At 50.7% G+C, this 16552-nt stretch overlaps 3 protein-coding genes and 2 non-coding genes across 7 annotated transcripts in view; 2 read left to right on the plus strand and 3 right to left on the minus strand.

The window, feature by feature from the left end:
- ATP5MF (ATP synthase membrane subunit f) overlaps window positions 1–15778 on the plus strand; it is a 140104-nt gene extending 124326 nt beyond the window's left edge. For 2 of the 3 annotated variants that reach the window (XM_050784186.1, XM_050784185.1), the window contains exons 2-5: window positions 7185–7235; window positions 13784–13891; window positions 14711–14827; window positions 15613–15778. In XM_050784186.1, coding sequence (XP_050640143.1) covers window positions 7223–7235; window positions 13784–13891; window positions 14711–14827; window positions 15613–15641 — 267 coding nt within the window. In that variant the 5' untranslated portion in view covers window positions 7185–7222 and the 3' untranslated portion in view covers window positions 15642–15778. Of the gene's footprint in view, window positions 1–7126; window positions 7236–13783; window positions 13892–14710; window positions 14828–15612 lie in introns of those variants that run through there. The other variant, XM_050784184.1, reaches the window with a different exon arrangement.
- ZNF394 (zinc finger protein 394) overlaps window positions 1–16552 on the plus strand; it is a 103083-nt gene that overhangs the window by 32969 nt on the left and 53562 nt on the right. The gene's annotated exons all lie outside the window — the stretch shown is intronic.
- ZNF789 (zinc finger protein 789) overlaps window positions 1–16552 on the minus strand; it is a 102573-nt gene that overhangs the window by 16916 nt on the left and 69105 nt on the right. The gene's annotated exons all lie outside the window — the stretch shown is intronic.
- Window positions 1881–1952, minus strand: TRNAW-CCA (transfer RNA tryptophan (anticodon CCA)). Its single transcript has one exon. It is a non-coding gene; the product is annotated as a tRNA-Trp (tRNA).
- On the minus strand, window positions 3135–3206 carry TRNAW-CCA (transfer RNA tryptophan (anticodon CCA)). The gene has a single exon. It is a non-coding gene; the product is annotated as a tRNA-Trp (tRNA).

Genomic DNA, 16552 nt, shown 5'->3' on the forward strand with positions numbered 1-16552 from the left:
TACAATTATTCTATGATTCAGGAGCGACACAATTCGTTTCTTTGGCTGTGTGTTTGTGGAGGGGAGAAAGGTTATCAGAGGAAGGAAGAAAAATGGGCCAGGCGCGGTGGCTCACGCCTGTAATCCCAGCACTTTGGGAGGCAGAGGCGGGCGGATCACGAGGTCAAGAGATTGAGACCATCCTGCCCAACATGGTGAAACCCCGTCTGTACTAAAAATACAAAAAAATTAGCAGGGCGTGGTGGCGCGCGCCTGTAGTCCCAGCTACTTGGGAGGCTGAGGCAGGCGAATCACTTGAACTCGGGAGGCGGAGCTTGCAGTGAGCCAAGATCCCGCCACTGCACTCCAGCCTGGGCGACAGAGCGAGACTCCACCTCAAAAAAAAAAAAAAAAAAAAATATTAGATTTTAATTAAAGGCATAATTGTGTGACTTATGTAAATTACCCCCAAAATACAATTTTAATGTGAGTAAGGAGTTAATTTTTCCTTTTTTTTTTTTTTTTTTTGAGACAGAGTCTGGCCTCGTTGACCAGGCTGGAGTGCAGTGGCGCAATCTCGGCTCACTGCAAGCTCCTCCTCCCGGGTTCACGCCATTCTCCTGCCTCAGCGTCCTTAGTAGCTGGGGCTACAGGCGCCCGCCACCATGCCCGGCTACTTTTTTGTGTGTGTTTTTAGTAGAGATGGGGTTTCACCATGTTGGCCAGGCTGGTCTTGAACTCCTGACCTCAAGTGATCAGCCTGCCTCGGGCCTCCCAAGTTTGTTTGTTTTTTACTTCTTCTAAAACAAAACAGGCCGGGCGCGGTGGCTCAAGCCTGTAATCCCAGCACTTTGGGAGGCTGAGAGGGGCGGATCACGACGTCAGGAGATTGAGACCATCCTGGCTAACACGGTGAAACCCTGTCTCTACTAAAAAAAAAAAAAAAAAACTAGCCGGGCAAGGTGGCGGACACCTGTAGTTCCAGCTACTCTGGAGGCTGAGGCAGGAGGATGGCATAAACCCGGGAGGCGGAGCTTGCAGTGAGCTGAGATCAGGCCAGCCACTGCACTCCAGGCTGGGTGACAGAGCAAGACTCCGTCTCAAAAAGAACAAAACAGGACACATCTGCAGAACATGCAGGTTTGTTACATGTGCCATGGTGGTTTGCTGCACCTATTGACCCGTGCTCTAAGTTCCCTACCGTTACCTGGGACTCCCCAACAGGCCCAGGTGTGTGTTGTTACCCTCTCTATGTCCATGCATTCTCAGTATTCAGCTCCCACTTGTGAATGAGAACATGCTGTGTTTGGTTTTCTGTTCCTGTGTTAGTTTGCTGAGGCTGATGACATCCAGCTTCATCCATGTCCCTGCAAAGGACAAGATCTCATTCCTTTTAATGGCTACTTAGTATTCCATGATGTGTATGTACCACATTTTCTTTATCCAGTACACCATTGATGGGCATTTGGGTTGGTTCCATGTCTTTGCTATTGTAAATAGTGTTGCAATAAACATACGTGTGTTGGTCGAGCACAGTGGCTCACGCCTGTAATTCCAGCACTTTGGGAGGTCAAGGCAGGCAGATTACTTGAGATCAGGAGTTTGAGACCAGCCTGGTCAACATGGTGAAACCCTGTCTCAACTAAAATACAAAAATTACATGGTGGCAAGAGTATGTACTCCCAGCTACTCAGGAGGCTGAGGCAGGAGAATTGCTTGAACCCAGGAGGCGGAGGCTGCAGTGAGCCAAAATTGTGCCATTGTCCTCCAGCCTGGGAGACAGAGTGAGACTCTGTCTCACAAATAAATAAATAAACTGTGCCATTGTACTCCAGCCTGGGCAACAGAGTGAGACTCTGTAAATAGACTCTACCATTGTACTCCAGCCTGGGCGACAGCTGTGACCCTGACGTGATTTGAACACGCAACCTTCTGATCTGGAGTCAGATGCGCTACCATTGCGCCACAAGGTCTTGGAAACATAAATTTTTTGTGCTTTAGATGGACCCTGTTTCAGCAGTTGTCAGGTGTAGTGACCAGTATAGTTTTTTTTACTATCCTTTAATTAATTAATTAATTAATTAAAAATACAAGAGATGGGATCGTGCCGTGTTGCCCAGACTGGTTTTGAACTCCTGGGCTCAAGCGATCCTCCCATCTCGGCCTCCCAAAGTTCTGGGATTACGGGCATGAGCCATCCCGCCTGACTCCTGTTTGCTTTAACAGAAAACGGAAACACTCAGTGCTCCAGGTTCGAGACATTTGAACATAGGGAAAGCAGTGAGGTCAGGCCTGGCCACCTCTAGGCAGAGGACAAGGAACTCAGTCCAGCAGGTCGTTCCAGGAATACAAACGTGGGGAGGGAGCCGGATGACAGGTCAGGCCAGCGCAGTCCTGTAGGAGCCGCTCGGGGAAGACTACTGACTTCCTCCTCGTTTGTTTTGAATAAAGCTTTGTCCTAGTGGCGCTTGAACTTCAAATGCTGGAGATCAGGCTGCACCACCAACACTTTTCCAAGGACAGCAGCCCCTCCAGGGTGGGCGGGTAGTTTTTGGATTGGGAAGGCAACTGTTTCCTGAGCTCTGAACCGTTTATTTTTTCAGTTAGAGACAGCGTCTCACCTTGTCACCCAGGTTGGAGTGTAGTGGCACAATGATAGCTCACTACAGCCTCAACCTCCCGCACTCAAGGGATCCTCCCGCCTCAGTCTCCTAAGCAACAGCTGGGACTACAGGTATGTGCGACCACATCTGGTGTGGTTATTTTTGTTTTTGTTGTTTTGTTTTGCTTTTTTGAGAGACAGTTTTGCTACGTTGCCCAGGCTGGTCTTGAACTCCTGGGCTCAAGCAATCCGCCCGCCTCAGCCTCCCAAAGTGCTCCTCCTGCACTGTTTTAAGGTCCTATCTGAAGTCCTGTGAATGTACTATCTGAAGCACAGTCCCGATAAATCCTGCTACAGATGTGAACAGCACAACCTAAATATTGGCTCTGAATTTTTCCTCACACTTTAGCTAAGGTGCTGGTCCACTGCTGAAGTACCTACGCAAAGAAATCTTTAGGGCTAAAGAACAGAAAATACAGTGTCCAAGGTTGAGAGTTAGCGGCAAGACGTCTATATAACTCCTGGTGGCTAAAGAAAGGGATGAGCATATGTTTGACCCCGACGTGATTTGAACACGCAACCTTCTGATCTGGAGTCAGACGCGCTACCGTTGCGCCACGAGGTCTTGGAAGAATAAGTTTTTTGTGTTTTAGATGGATCCTATTTCAGCAGTTGTCAGGTGTAGCGACCAGTATAGTTTTTTTTACTATCCTTTTATTATGGTTTGGGATTGACTAAGAGTTCTTTCCCTTTTGTAATGCAGCTATTCGGAGGAAAGTGTAAAAGTAAACGAAACAGCATAGAAACAGATGCCACCACGGGGTTCGTAAATAATCCTCTTCTCATTCGGGAAAATTCACCTCCCTCAGGCTATGGAGTCTCCTAAGGAGAAACGTATGGGAAGCCACAGTGGAAAATGAGAAAGCGCAGTTTAGCGGAGAAGGCTGGGGCGGTGTTGTGAGGGAATCGGATTTTCTTCTCCCCAGCCCTCTGCATGGGGAACACTAAGAATTTGCACGTGAGCCAGATCAAGGAAAGAGTACTATGTTCAGGCCGGGCGCGGTGGGTTACGCCTGTAATCCCAGCACTTTGGGAAGCTAGGCGGATCACCTGAGGCCAGGAGTTCGAGACCAGCCTGGCCAATATGGTGAATCCCCATCTCTACTAAAAATATAAAAATTAGCCAGGCGTGGTGGCGGGCGCTTGTAATGCCAGCTACTCGGGAGGCAGGAGAATCGCTTGAACCTGGAAGGCGGAGGTACAGTGAGCCGAGATCGTGCCATTCCACTCCAGCCTGGGCGACAGAGCGAGATTCCGCCTCAAAAAAAAAAAAAAAAAAAAAGTATATTTGGAATAATCTGCTCCCTCCAACCCACCCCCACCTTCCCTGAAACAACCCCAGTTCGTTAACTAAAACCTTGGCATTTATAGGTATACAATCACAGCTCCTGCGCCCTCAGCCCTTCCATCCGCCCCAGGGGATCGGGCATCGCGTCGCTTCCCTCCGGCCTCTTCCCGGGGCCTTCCAGGATTCCAGTGTGCGGATCCTGGGCTCTGGCGGCTCCTGCGTCCCCGCGAGTGTCCAGTGCCGGCGTGGGGAAAAGACGGGGGCGCGGGTGCCACCGGCCACTCCTGACTTTCGCTGCTCTCCTGCGCGGCCCACGGAACAGCGGCCCCCTCAGCTTCCCCTCCCACAGCCCTCAAGTCCATCAGCACCCGGAGGCTGCCTCTTCCTGGACACAGTGCAGTCAGGTCTCTTCGGTCCCTCGTAGTCTTCCAGGTCCCCTTCTCGCACCTCCGCAGAAGGCGCGCGCTGCCCGCCCTCTACGCCCTCCCCTCCCAGAACAGACCTTAAGTCAGACCCTCAGGCCAGACTTGGCACCGCTAAGTCAAACAAAGCATAGTAGCGCGGTGAAACTTACGATTCCCTAGGTGGTCCCCAGGCCGAATTCCTGCCCCACGGAGGACCTGACACCTGGGGTCCAGTAGACCCCATCCCTGATCCCTCCTGCCGGGCCATCTGCCCCAGCCCCGGGGAGTGGAAGTTACATAGGTCCTGGGGCAATGGGCAGGGTTTTCCCTGGGGGTTCAGTTGCTTAGGTACGCAGCCCAAGGCGGGTTATAAACTCCTAAGACTACATTATACCTGCATTATACCGTGGATGGTCAACACGCACCACACCGCAAGGAGCAAGTGAAATAAACTTTTGAAGACAGAGTTCAAGGGCGCATGGAACCGTTGAGAACACTCTGACTGCGCTACACTACTGTATTCGCTGGGGTTTCTTTGTTTGGAGACAAGTTCTCACTCCATCGCCCAGGCTGCAGTGCAGTGGCCCCATCTCTGCTCACTGCAATCTCCGCCTCCCAGGTTTAAGCAATTCTCCTCCCTCAGCCTCTGGAGTAGCTGGAATGACAGGCGCACATCACCAAGCTTGGCTACTTTTTGTATTTTTAGCAGAGATGAGGTTTCACCATGTTGATCAGGCTGGTCTTGAACTCCTGACCTCAGGTGATCTGTGCACCCTGGCCTCCCAAAGTGCTGGGATTACAGGCGTGAACCACCGCGGCTAGCCTGGTTTTCTGTTTGTTTTGTTTTGTTTTTCCCAGACGGAGTCTCGCTCTGTCGCCCAAGCTGGAGGGCAGTGGCTTGACCTCCGCTAACTGCAACCTCCACCTCCTGGGTTCAAGTGATTTTCCTGCCTCAGCCTCCCAAGTAGCTGGGATTACAGCACCCGCCACCGCGCTCAGCTAATTTTTTTCCTATTTTCACCATGTTGGCCAGGCTGGTTTTAAACTCCTGACCTCAAGTAATCCGCCCACCTCTGCCTCCCAAAGTGCTAGGATTACATGCGTGAACCACCGCACCCGGGTTGTTTTTTTTTAACCATTTTTGATTCCCACTGGAGATGCTGGCCATGCTTCCACACACCTGTAATTGTATGTGTGATTTTCACTGCCTGGGGAGAAGGGGAGTAGACATGGACCAACCCCACAATGGCACCTCTGAAACAAGAAATGTAGCAGAATGAACTGAACCAGGGTGGTGGTGACTGCAAGACCTGCTCTGGAGGTTGTTTTAAAAATCGGAGGCCAGGCCGGGCGCGGTGGCTCACGCCTGTAATCCCAGCACTTTGGGAGGCCGAGATGGGCGGATTATGAGGTCAGGAGATCAAGACCATCCTGGCTAACAGGGTGAAACCCCGTCTCTACTAAAAATACAAAAAAAAAAAAAAAAAAAAAAAAATAGCCGGGCGTAGTGGCAGGCGCCTGTAGTCCCAGCTACTTGGGAGGCTGAGGCAGGAGAATGGCGTGAACCCGGGAGGCGGAGCCTGCAGTGGGCCAAGATGGTGCCACTGCACTCCAGCCTGGGCGACTGAGCAAGACTCCGTCTCAAAAAAAAAAAAAAAAAAAGAAGAGAAAAAAAAAAAAAAAAAAAATCGGAGGCCCGGCGGGCAGTGTCTCACACTTGTAATCCCAGCACTTTGGGAGGCCGAAGCGGGTGGATCAGGAGGTCAGGAGTTCCAGAGGAGTCTGGCTAACATAATGAAACCCCGTTTCTACTAAAAATACAAAAAATAGCCGGGTGTGGTGGCGCGCGCCAGTAATCCCAGCTACTCCGGAGGTTGAGGCAGGAGAATCGCTTGAACCCGGGAGGTTGTGGTGAGCAGAGGTCACACCACTGCACTCCAGCCTGGGCAACAGACTGAGACTCTGTCTAATAAACAAATAAATAAATAAATAAGTAAAATAAAATAAATCAAAATTGAAGTAGGCCGGGCAGTGTGGTTCATGCTGGCAATTCCAGTACTTTAGGAGGCGAGGTGGGAGGAAAGCTCGAGGCCAGGAGTTTAAGGCCAGTCTGGGCAACATAGAGAGATCTCTTCTCTACAGAATATAATTAGCTGGGCATGGTGGTGTGTACCTGTAGTTCCAGCTACTTCGCAGGTGGAGTAAGAACGCTTGAGGCCAGGAGTTCAAGACCAGCCTGAGCAAAATAGAGAGCTTCTACCCCCACTCCCCACCACACTGTTTCCACCAAAAAAAAAAAAAAAAAAAAAAAAAAAAAAAAAAAGCTGGGAGTGGTGGTGTGCGCCTGTAGTCCTAGCTACTTGGGAGGCTGAGGTGGGTGGATTGCTTGACCCTGGGAGTTCGAGGCTGCAGTTAGCCATGATCAAGCCACTGTTTGAAAAGTAAACGCTCTGTCTGAAAAGTAAAAAATAAAAATAAAAATAGACTGGGCTTGGTGGCTCACGCCTGTAATCCCAGCACTTTGGGAGGCTGAGGCGGGGCGGAGGGAGATCACCTGAGGCCAGGAGTTCGAGACCAGCCTAACCAACATGGTGAAACCCTGTCTCTACTAAAAATACAAAACCTAGCCTGCCGTGCTGGTGCACGCCTGTTGTCCCTTTTAAGGTAGGGAGGCCAGGCTGAGACGCCCCCTCTCTCTAACTGCAGGACCCTTGGATTTTTGCTTTCCAGGCACCTCGCCCTTCGCTTCATGGCCCTCTAGTAGTTCCAGGGTGTGCGCAGTTGTGACCTGCTTCCCGTGAGCCTCTGCTCTACGGTCCCGGATAGAGCGTGCATTTGCTACCCCGCAGCCCTCGCGCGGCCAGGCACAGCGGACACCAGGACTCCAAGATGGCGTCAGTCGGTGAGTGTCAGGCCCCGGGTAAGGCTGTTTGGATGCCGTGGTGGAAATAGGAGCCAGGGTCCACGCTCCAAAGCCGCACTGGGACAGAAGGAACCTGCGGAGCTGCCTGCTCTTCGCTCGGGGACTTCGCCACGACCTCGAGGCGCGCGAGACCCTACTTTAGGGTATTACGCTGCCCGACCCCCTCCCGCCCGCCCAGCCGCGCCTTCCTGCTGCCCAGGGCCCGCGCCAACAGGGTTAGGCGTGGAGGGTGAAGGCAGCTGGGGCACGCGCTTCTGGGCCTGGGAATGCGCCGCCTTGGGCCTTGCGTCCCTCTTTCCGCTAAGAAATAGCCGCCTCCCTGTCCCGCTGCGACCCAGTTGCTTTGCACTTGAATGGTACGCGCAGCTTCTGCCCTTCTTTCCAAAGCTTACGCTTAATGTTCCAGTGGGAGCTCAGGACTAGGACTGTGCCTCATACCATGTAAGGTTCGATGCATATGTGTTGAATAGGCTCAGAGAAGTGGGGTGACCTGTTCAAGGTCACAACTCGTGAGAGGGCTGAGCTAGTATTCAAACCTGACTGAGGCTTCGTGGTAAATGAGCTTTATTCTCTAGGATGGGCTTATAACCAGCCCGTCAAATGGGTTTTCAGTGACACCCATATGCAAATCGCTACATTCATCCAGCTGTGCACACTCATGATTTTTGTTTGTTTCTGAAATAGGGCTAAACCGTGTTTTAGTCCTAGATGCTCCATAGTAGCCTTGTCAGCAAGTCCTTGTTGGGAAAGTTGATCCCATTTTACAGATCAGGAAAATAACCGTTCGGGATGTGGTGTGGCCTCTCTGAGGTCACACAGCCTGATAGTGGCAGAGTTTTTATTAACCCATGTGTGTCTTAGCTCAGTTTCTGTATTTTTCTTTATTATTATTATTTTTTGAGACGGAGTTTCGCTCTTGTTGCCCAGGGTGGAGTGCAATGATGCGATCTCGGCACACTGCAACCTGAGTTCAAGCGATTCTCCAGCCTCAGCCTCCGGAGTAGCTGGGATTACAGGCGTCAGCCACTATGCCCGGCTAATTTTTGTGTTTTTTGTACAGATGGGGTTTCACCATGTTGGCCAGGCTGGTCTCGAACTGCTGACCTCAGGTGATCCACCTACCTTGGCCTCCCAAAGTGCTGGGATTACAGGTGTGAGCCACCGTGTCCACGTGGCGCAGTTTTTATATTCTTTTTTTTTTTTTTTTTTTGACATGGAGTCTGGCGCTGTCATCCAGGCTGGAGTGCAGTGGCTGATCTCAGCTCACTGCAACCTCTGCCTCCCTGGTTCAAGTGATTCTGCTGCCTCAGCCTCCCGAGTAGCAGGGATTACAGGCGCGCAGCAGTAACTACACCCGGCTCTTTTTTTTTTTTTTTTTTTTTTTTTTTTTGTATTTTTAGTAGAGACGGAGTTTCGCCACGGTGGTCAGGCTGGTCTCAAACTCTTGACCTCAAGTGATTCACCTGCCTTGGCCTCCCAAAGTGTTGGGATTACAGGCGTGAGCCACCGCACCTGACCTCTGTATTATTTATTTATTTTTTTTGAGACGGAGTCTTTGTTGTCCAGGCTGGAGTGCAGTGGCATGATCTCTAGCTGGATGTACAGGCGCGCGCCACCACACCTGCCTAATTTTTGTATTTTTAGTAGAGACGGGGTTTCACCATGTTAGTGAGGCTGGTCTCGAACTCCTGACTCCAGCCGGCCTCTGTATTCTTAATCTCAACCTGAAGAAGAGGGCTTCAGAAAAGATGAGAGGGAAGCTGTTTTCCCCTCAGTAAAATGGGCATATTCGTCATACACGGTAGTTGTGTTAAGGAGACAACCTGTGAAAAGCGAACACTGGGGCATTGTGTCTAAACATAGGGCTGTGGTCAAGAGCTCTGGACTAAGGATCAATCCATTTAGTACATGAAAGACATTTGGAACACTGCCTGGCCCACAGTGAGTACTCAGTTGGTGTGAGCTGGTCATCCCAGCCTTTACTTTGTGACCTTAAGGCAGGGTCACGTGCCTGGCCTATTCAGCATCACCCCAGTCACGTGCCTGGCCTATTCAGCATCACCCCAGTGAAGAAATTGGAGTCCATGTCTCTTAGGTACTGTATTGATGATCTTTTAGGTGGTGTCTGTCACCAGAGTACAAAGACAGTATTTCATGAGCACAAAGTGTGGGAAATATGAATTAGCAGCAGTAGATAAGATCAGAGGTTGGCAAACTATGGCCAGTGATTTGGATTTCCTGTGGCCTGTTTTTGTCTGGCCATGAGCTCAGAATGGTTTTTTGTTTTTGTTTTTATTTTTTATTTTTATTTATTTATTTTTTGAGACAGAGTCTTGCTTTTGTCGCCCAGGCTGGAGTGCAATGGCATGATCTCAGCTCACTGCAACCTCCACCTCCCAGGTTCAAGCGATTGTCCTGCCTCAGCCTCCCAAGTAGCTAGGATTACAGGTGCCCGCCACCATACCCTACTAATTTTTGTGTTTTTAGTAGAGGTGGGGTTTTGCCATGTTGGCTAGGCTGGTCGCCTCGGCCTCCCACAGTGCTGATATTACAGACATGAGCCACCACGCTGGGCCCAGAATGGTTTTTTGTTTTTATTTTATTTATTTATTTATTTATTTATTTATTTATTTTATTTATTTATTTTTTTTTTTGAGACGGAGTCTCGCTCTGTAGCCCAGGCTGGAGTGCAGTGGCCGGATCTCAGCTCACTGCAAGCTCCGCCTCCCGGGTTCACGCCATTCTCCGGCCTCAGCCTCCCGAGTAGCTGGGACTACAGGCACCCGCCACCTCGCCCGGCTAGTTTTTTGTATTTCTTAGTAGAGACGGGGTTTCACCGTGTTATCCAGGATGGTCTCGATCTCCTGACCTCGTGATCCACCCGTCTCGGCCTCCCAAAGTGCTGGGATTACAGGCTTGAGCCACCGCGCCCGGCCTATTTATTTATTATAGAGATGGGGTCTCAAACTCCTGGCCTCAAGCGATCCTCCCATCTCGGCCAAAGTGTTGGGATTGCTGGCATAAGCCACTGCATTGGGCCGTTTTCTGTTTTTAAAAAGATTGTTTAAAAATAAAATAGACTGGCCGGGCGCGGTGGCTCACGCCTGTAATCCCAGCACTTTGGGAGGCCGAGGCAGGCGGATCACAAGGTCAGGAGATCGAGACCACGGTGAAACCCCGTCTCTACTAAAAATACAAAAAATTAGCCGGGCGCGGTTGTGGGCGCCTGTAGTCCCAGCTACTCGGGAGGCTGAGGCAGGAGAATGGCGTGAACCCGGGAGGCGGAGCTTGCAGTGAGCCGAGATCGCGCCACTGCACTCCAGCCTGGGCGACAGAGCGAGACTCCGTCTCAAAAAAAAATAAATAAATAAAATAGACTATGCTATGGAGACCTTATGTGGCCTGCAAAGCCTAAAATCTTTCTTCTCTGGACAACCCCCAGGCTGGATTTAGCACTCAGGAGAGACTGTCATTTCCATGTGGCTTCATAGTAATGAACAGTATGCTTCCTCTCAAGGATCTGTGGTGGTTCTACAACCATTACTGAGAATCTGTCGTATACCAAGAAGTGGGGATATTCCCATCTTCAGGTAGCTCATAATCAGGCAGAAAGGTGGTAATAGTTCTCATTTACATAGTACTGAGGGCCAAGTACCAAGGATTTCACAAAGGAGGAAACTGAGAAGGAGTAGTACCTTGCCCAAGGGCACACACCTACAAAATGGCACTAAACCCAGAAACCTGACCCCAGGGTCTGCTCTGCCTCTGAACTCTACTCTCTCTCTTTACGTGAGCCAATGATTGCAGATGGAAGCTTCAGTGCTGCAGAGGAGTGGGGTGTGTAGAGTGGGGGTGGGAATTTGAATAGGGCAACCAAGGACTGAGGCCTTCCTCTGCCTTCCAGTAAAAGAGAAATTCGTGGAATAAGTATAGATGCATCTGGGATGAACTGGATAGTCGCTTGCAGTGGTGCGATCTCGGCTCACTGCAACCTCTACCTCCCAGGTTTAAGCAATTCTCCTGCCTCAGCCTCCCGAGTAACTGGGACTACAGGCATGTGCCACCACGCCCAGCTAATTTTTGTATTTTTAGTAGAGACGAGGTTTTACTATGTTGGCCAGGGTGGTCTTGAACTCTTGACCTCGTGATCTGCTCGCCTTGGCCTCCCACAGTGCTGGGATTATAGGCGTGAGCTGCCGCGCCCGGCCAAATGTATTAGATTTGCTTTTGTTTTGTTTTGTTTTGTTTTTTGAGACAGAGTCTCGCTCTGTTGCCCAGGCTGGAGTGCAGTAGCAGGATCTCCGCTCACTGCAATCTCCACTTCCCAGGTTCACGCCATTCTCCTGCCTCAGCCTCCTGAGTAGCTGGGACTACAGGCACCTGCCACCACGCCTGGCTGATTTTTTTTTAAGTAGCGATGAGGTTTCACCATGTTAGCCAGGATGGTCTTTGATTTCCTGACCTCGTGGTCCTCTTGCCTCGGCCTTCCAAAGTGCTGGGATTATAGGCGTGAGCCACCGCGCCCAGCCCCAAATGTGTTAGTTTTAAGGAAACACCCTTGTCTTCATAATACAGAGATAGAACTAGGGAGAAAAACAAGTTGTGAATTGTTGGCTTTTTTCTCCTGTGATGTGCCAGACTCCATGCCAGCCTCTGAACATGGTTATGAGATGCAGAATATGCCTGCATAGTTTATGTAAATGTGAAAAAATGGCTTCACTGGATCAGGAAGTGAGTTTTCTGGCTTCGTGTGGTGGCTCACGCCTGTAATCCTAGCACTTTGGGAGGCCGAGGCGGGCAGATTGCCTGAGGTCAGGAGTTCGAGACCAGCCTGGCCAACATGGTGAAACCCCATCTCTACTAAAAATACAAAATTAGCTGTGTGTCATGGCTCATGCCTGTAGTCCCCGCTACTCAGAAGGCTGAGGCAGGAGAATCGCTAGAACCAGGAGGCGGAGGTTGCAGTAAGCCAAGATTGTGCCACTGCACTCCAGCCTGGGCAAGTGCAGTGGCGCGATCTCATTGTGCAGTTTCACTGTGTTGGCCAGGCTGGTCTCAAACTCCTGACGTCAGGTGATCTGCCTGCCTTGGCCTCCCAAAGTGCTGGGATTACAGTGTGAACCACTGTGCCCGGCCTCCCTCAGCAGACTCTTGAGGCTGGTCCTGACAGAGCCTTAGTCTTTCCTTTGATCCCAAAATGGAGAAGAAATCCTTGGAATGATTTAATCTGGCTCCTCTTGTGGTTATCTTTGAGAAGGCACCGTGGTCCTAGACTCTTTGCCCTCAATAGGACACCTGCTAAAAGCTTTTTAAAACTGATCATTAGCTGGGTGTGGTGGCACACACCTGTAGTCCCAGCTGTTCAGGAGGTTGAGGCAGGAGGATCACTTCAGTCCAGGAAGCTCAGTGAGGCTGCAGTGAGCTGTGATCACACCTGTGCATAACCACTGCACTCCAGCCCGGGTAATGGAGCGAGACCCTGTCTCTTAAAAATAAATAAATAAATAAATAAATAAATAAAATCTTTGCAGGGAGAACAGGGGAGACCATTCCTTCCTTAAGTGCATCTCCTTGACACCCACAGGCCCACCCACTCCCTGGCCCTCCGTGGTCTCCTCCTGGGCCCAAATGTGAGGACAGTGCAGTGTCAGCCAGGAATTCTTCTGATTCCTTGTTCTCAGACTCCCATTGGAATATGGTCTGGGGCCGTTCAGTCATTTGGAGTGGTTTTTCCTAAGTCAGTTGCTTCTCGGAATGTGTAATCTCTTATTTTTATCTCTGGAAATTGTTGGCGTCCGTGGTCCCAGGATGCTGGAGGTGGAAATTCCTTGGGTTTCTTTCATTATACTTGCTCGGGCTGGCCCATCTGGGGAGGCTGGCAGCTATGTGAACCCAGATGCTCTTTGAAGCCCTTCCCCAGTAAACAAGTACATCAAGTCTGAGTGAGACACTTGGGGCCACCGTCATGCCGCTCTCCTTCCACATCCCCTCTAGTACGTTCTCCGGGCACGCATCCCCAGGGTTGGACAGGGCACTCTCATATTGGCTTCAGGGACGTGGGGGGCCAGTCCTGCCCCCACGTTGTGTGTGTGACCTTGGTCACGTGGCCCAACCTCTCTGAGTCTATCCCCCCTCCCCTCCTGTAAGATAAAGGCATGAACTGCTTGCTGTGAAGATGAAATAAGCTAATAATGTCAAGTAAATGTTAGCTTTGCAGTAGTCTTTCCTGTCCTCCACGTTACTACTTTCTTCAAGACCCTTTTCTGGAGTTACTCCCAGCAAGCTGTTACTCAGACGTCCTGTTGGTTAATAAAGCTGACGCTGTAGCAGTTCTGCTATTGTGTGGACTCAGGCTTAAAATAGTGGGCTTGATGTGACGCATTTCTTTGTAATATTTTGTATGTGCAGCCTCTGTGTAATTGCATTATGCACCGTTGTTGCATAGTTGAAGTAGTGGCAGGAAAGGATGCCATCTGTGTTACTGGGAGATTATTCAGTGGGTATTTTTTCTCACTCTTCCGTTTCAGTACCAGTGAAGGACAAGAAACTTCTGGAGGTCAAACTGGGGGAGCTGCCAAGCTGGATCTTGATGCGGGACTTCAGCCCTAGTGGCATTCTCGGAGCATTTCAAAGAGGTCAGAGCCTTGTGGATGTGTGTAAATGAAAGCAAATCTCTGGGTCTTCAGGTCTCTTTTTGCCATGAATTAATTTGGGCGACGAAGGTCTTGTTGTCTGAAAGCAGTAAGTTATATAGAGGAGGACAGGGAGGGGTGGCTAGGCCTTGGACCTCCATGGTTGGTTGGCGCTTTCAAAGGCTGGCTCTGAGATATTGCAGCCAAGAACGTGTTTCCTATTGCTTGGAATCAGTACGTCTGCCTCTTAGAGAAATCCTAAGACTTCTTTAAGAGGAAAATGAATTGGAACCATAGTGGGCATTAGTCTATAATATGATGCTCACCTCCCTGCCAGAACTTCCAGGACAAATATTTGAAATGGCCTATCTTGGCTGGGTGCAGTGGCTCATGCCTGTAATCCCAGCACTTCGGGAAGCCAAGGCGGGGGGATTGCTTGAGCCAAGTTTTAGACCAGCCTAGGCAATGTGGAGAGACCCCATCTCTATAAAAAAATCACACAAGAAAAATTAGCTGGGTGTGGTGGTGCGTGCCTGTAGTCCCAGCTACTCAGGAGGCTACAAGATCAAGGCCAAAGGGGAGAGGTGGAATCCAGGTGGGCCTAGTTCAGGAGCTGGTATGTGCTTATAGTTTAGGCTATGGGGATTGGAGACCTTACTGGCATTTGTGCTTATCACCTTTATCAGCCAGTGAATGCAGGGCGAGGGGCTTAAACAGCCAGAGCAGGACTGGGTCCCTGAATGTCAGCCAGACTCAACTGTGTGCTCAACTTCACTGAAATGTGAAGCCCAGCAGGGCAATGAGCGCCTCTTGCGTTTGCAGGTTACTACCGGTACTACAACAAGTACATTAACGTGAAGAAGGGGAGCATCTCGGGGATTACCATGGTGCTGGCATGCTACGTGCTCTTCAACTACAGCATTTCCTACAAGCATCTCAGTGAGTGCCTCTGCGGCATCTTGCCTTCAGTTTCCCAAGAGAGGGTGGTGGTGACTGATTTCATTAGAGACAGCAGCCCACCTTCTTCTGAGGCTGAGAGACCATTAGTAAATCCCTTATGTTTCCACCTAAAAGAATTGGAGGGACCTATCAGAGTACAGTATGTGGGATATTGTTTGAATGAGAAAATTGTGACGAGAACACAGGAAAATCACAATGAAGCCAGGGTAAAGAGAATACTTAGAAGCATTCTTTAAAATACAGCAGGCTTTGTGAAAATTTGGCTCGATCTTCCTAGTAGCCAATGCAGACAGAGAAATGAGTTGAGTGGGATAATCTGGTACCCCAGAAAAGCAGGGCTGTTCCAGCTTTGAGGCTCGAGAGGATTTTGTCTGGTGGGAGATTGGCAGGAAGTGTTGCTGACGTCCTCTGACTAGACTGTTTCTAACAGTGTCGTGTACACCCCCCACCCCCACCTCACTCCCCCTCTGCTGCACCAGGGCGGTGCTGCCTCTGAAGGACGGGTTCTCAGGGCTGTTTGTCTGAGCAGGTGTTCCCTCTGTTCCTTCTGGAAAGAAAGCAGCTGGCCAGGTGGCAAGTTGGCTCCTGAGGTGTCTTTGTGACCCCCGGGTCTGCTGATTCTGCAGACACCGGCAGGCGGGTCGTGGGTCATCTCTGAAGGGAATTCTCAGGAAGGCTTTGTGTGATCTCAGCCTGTTTCCTGTCATGCCGTGCCTTCACTGTAACCTTGTAAGATACTTACCATCTTGCCTTCCTGACTTCAGAGCACGAGCGGCTCCGCAAATACCACTGAAGAGGACACACTATGCACCACCCGGCCCGACCCCATGACCTTGGCCTGAGCCCCTCCGTGAGGAACACAATCTCGATTGTTGCTGAATCCTTTCATGTCCTAATGGGAATTAACCTCCAAATAAAAGATGACTGGTACGTGTGCTGCTTGCCTGCCGTAGCCCATGCTCCAGGGGCTCCTGTGGCACAAGGTGGGGGGAGGTTGTCTTTCCAGGGCATTGACCTGTGAAGGCCTTTGTGGACTTCCCAGACCACCACTTGGGTTGTGTCCAGCTCCCTGGAGGGCAGGGTGTCATCCAGACCTTCCTGCAGCAGCAGTGCCGAAGTCTGTCCCCTGCCATGAGTGCTATGGACAGGTGCATTCGCAGACACTCTGGCCTTTAGTTGGCTGACCCTTTATGGTGTAACACAAAGGCCTGTGTGCCTGAGAGTACCAGACCCCACCCCGGCCGTCCTGTGGCTCTAGGCAGGGGATTTTTAGACGGCCCGGATGTTTTCTCATCTCGTTTCTGCATCACCCTGGGGCATCAAGGGCTACAGGGTGAGGTGTCCCGGCACTGTCTGGAGAGACCTCAGGCAGCACTAATGCCCATGCTGCAGTGTGTGGCCCTCCGGCTGAGGAAGCTTCTCTAGCAGGCTTAGTGGGATGGGAGTGACAGGGAAAAGTGAGGGGCCATGGCGACCCCTCCTTCTTCCCCTTCATCAGAGCCTCATTGGGGGTGGGATGCTGTGTTCCAGAAAGGGGGGCCACCTGACATCTGAGCTGAGGTGGAGAACCTGCCTGCTGGCTCCACAGGTCAGACTCCCAGACTTGACCAGCTGCTTGCACAAAGGCCTTCTGGGCAGCTGCACTTCCCTTTGTGAGATTGACATTTGTTGAAAGGGACAAGAAAGCTAGGCTGTGATTGCATC

Source organism: Macaca thibetana, chromosome 3 (genome assembly GCF_024542745.1).
Source record: "Macaca thibetana thibetana isolate TM-01 chromosome 3, ASM2454274v1, whole genome shotgun sequence".
Lineage (NCBI taxonomy): Eukaryota > Metazoa > Chordata > Mammalia > Primates > Cercopithecidae > Macaca > Macaca thibetana.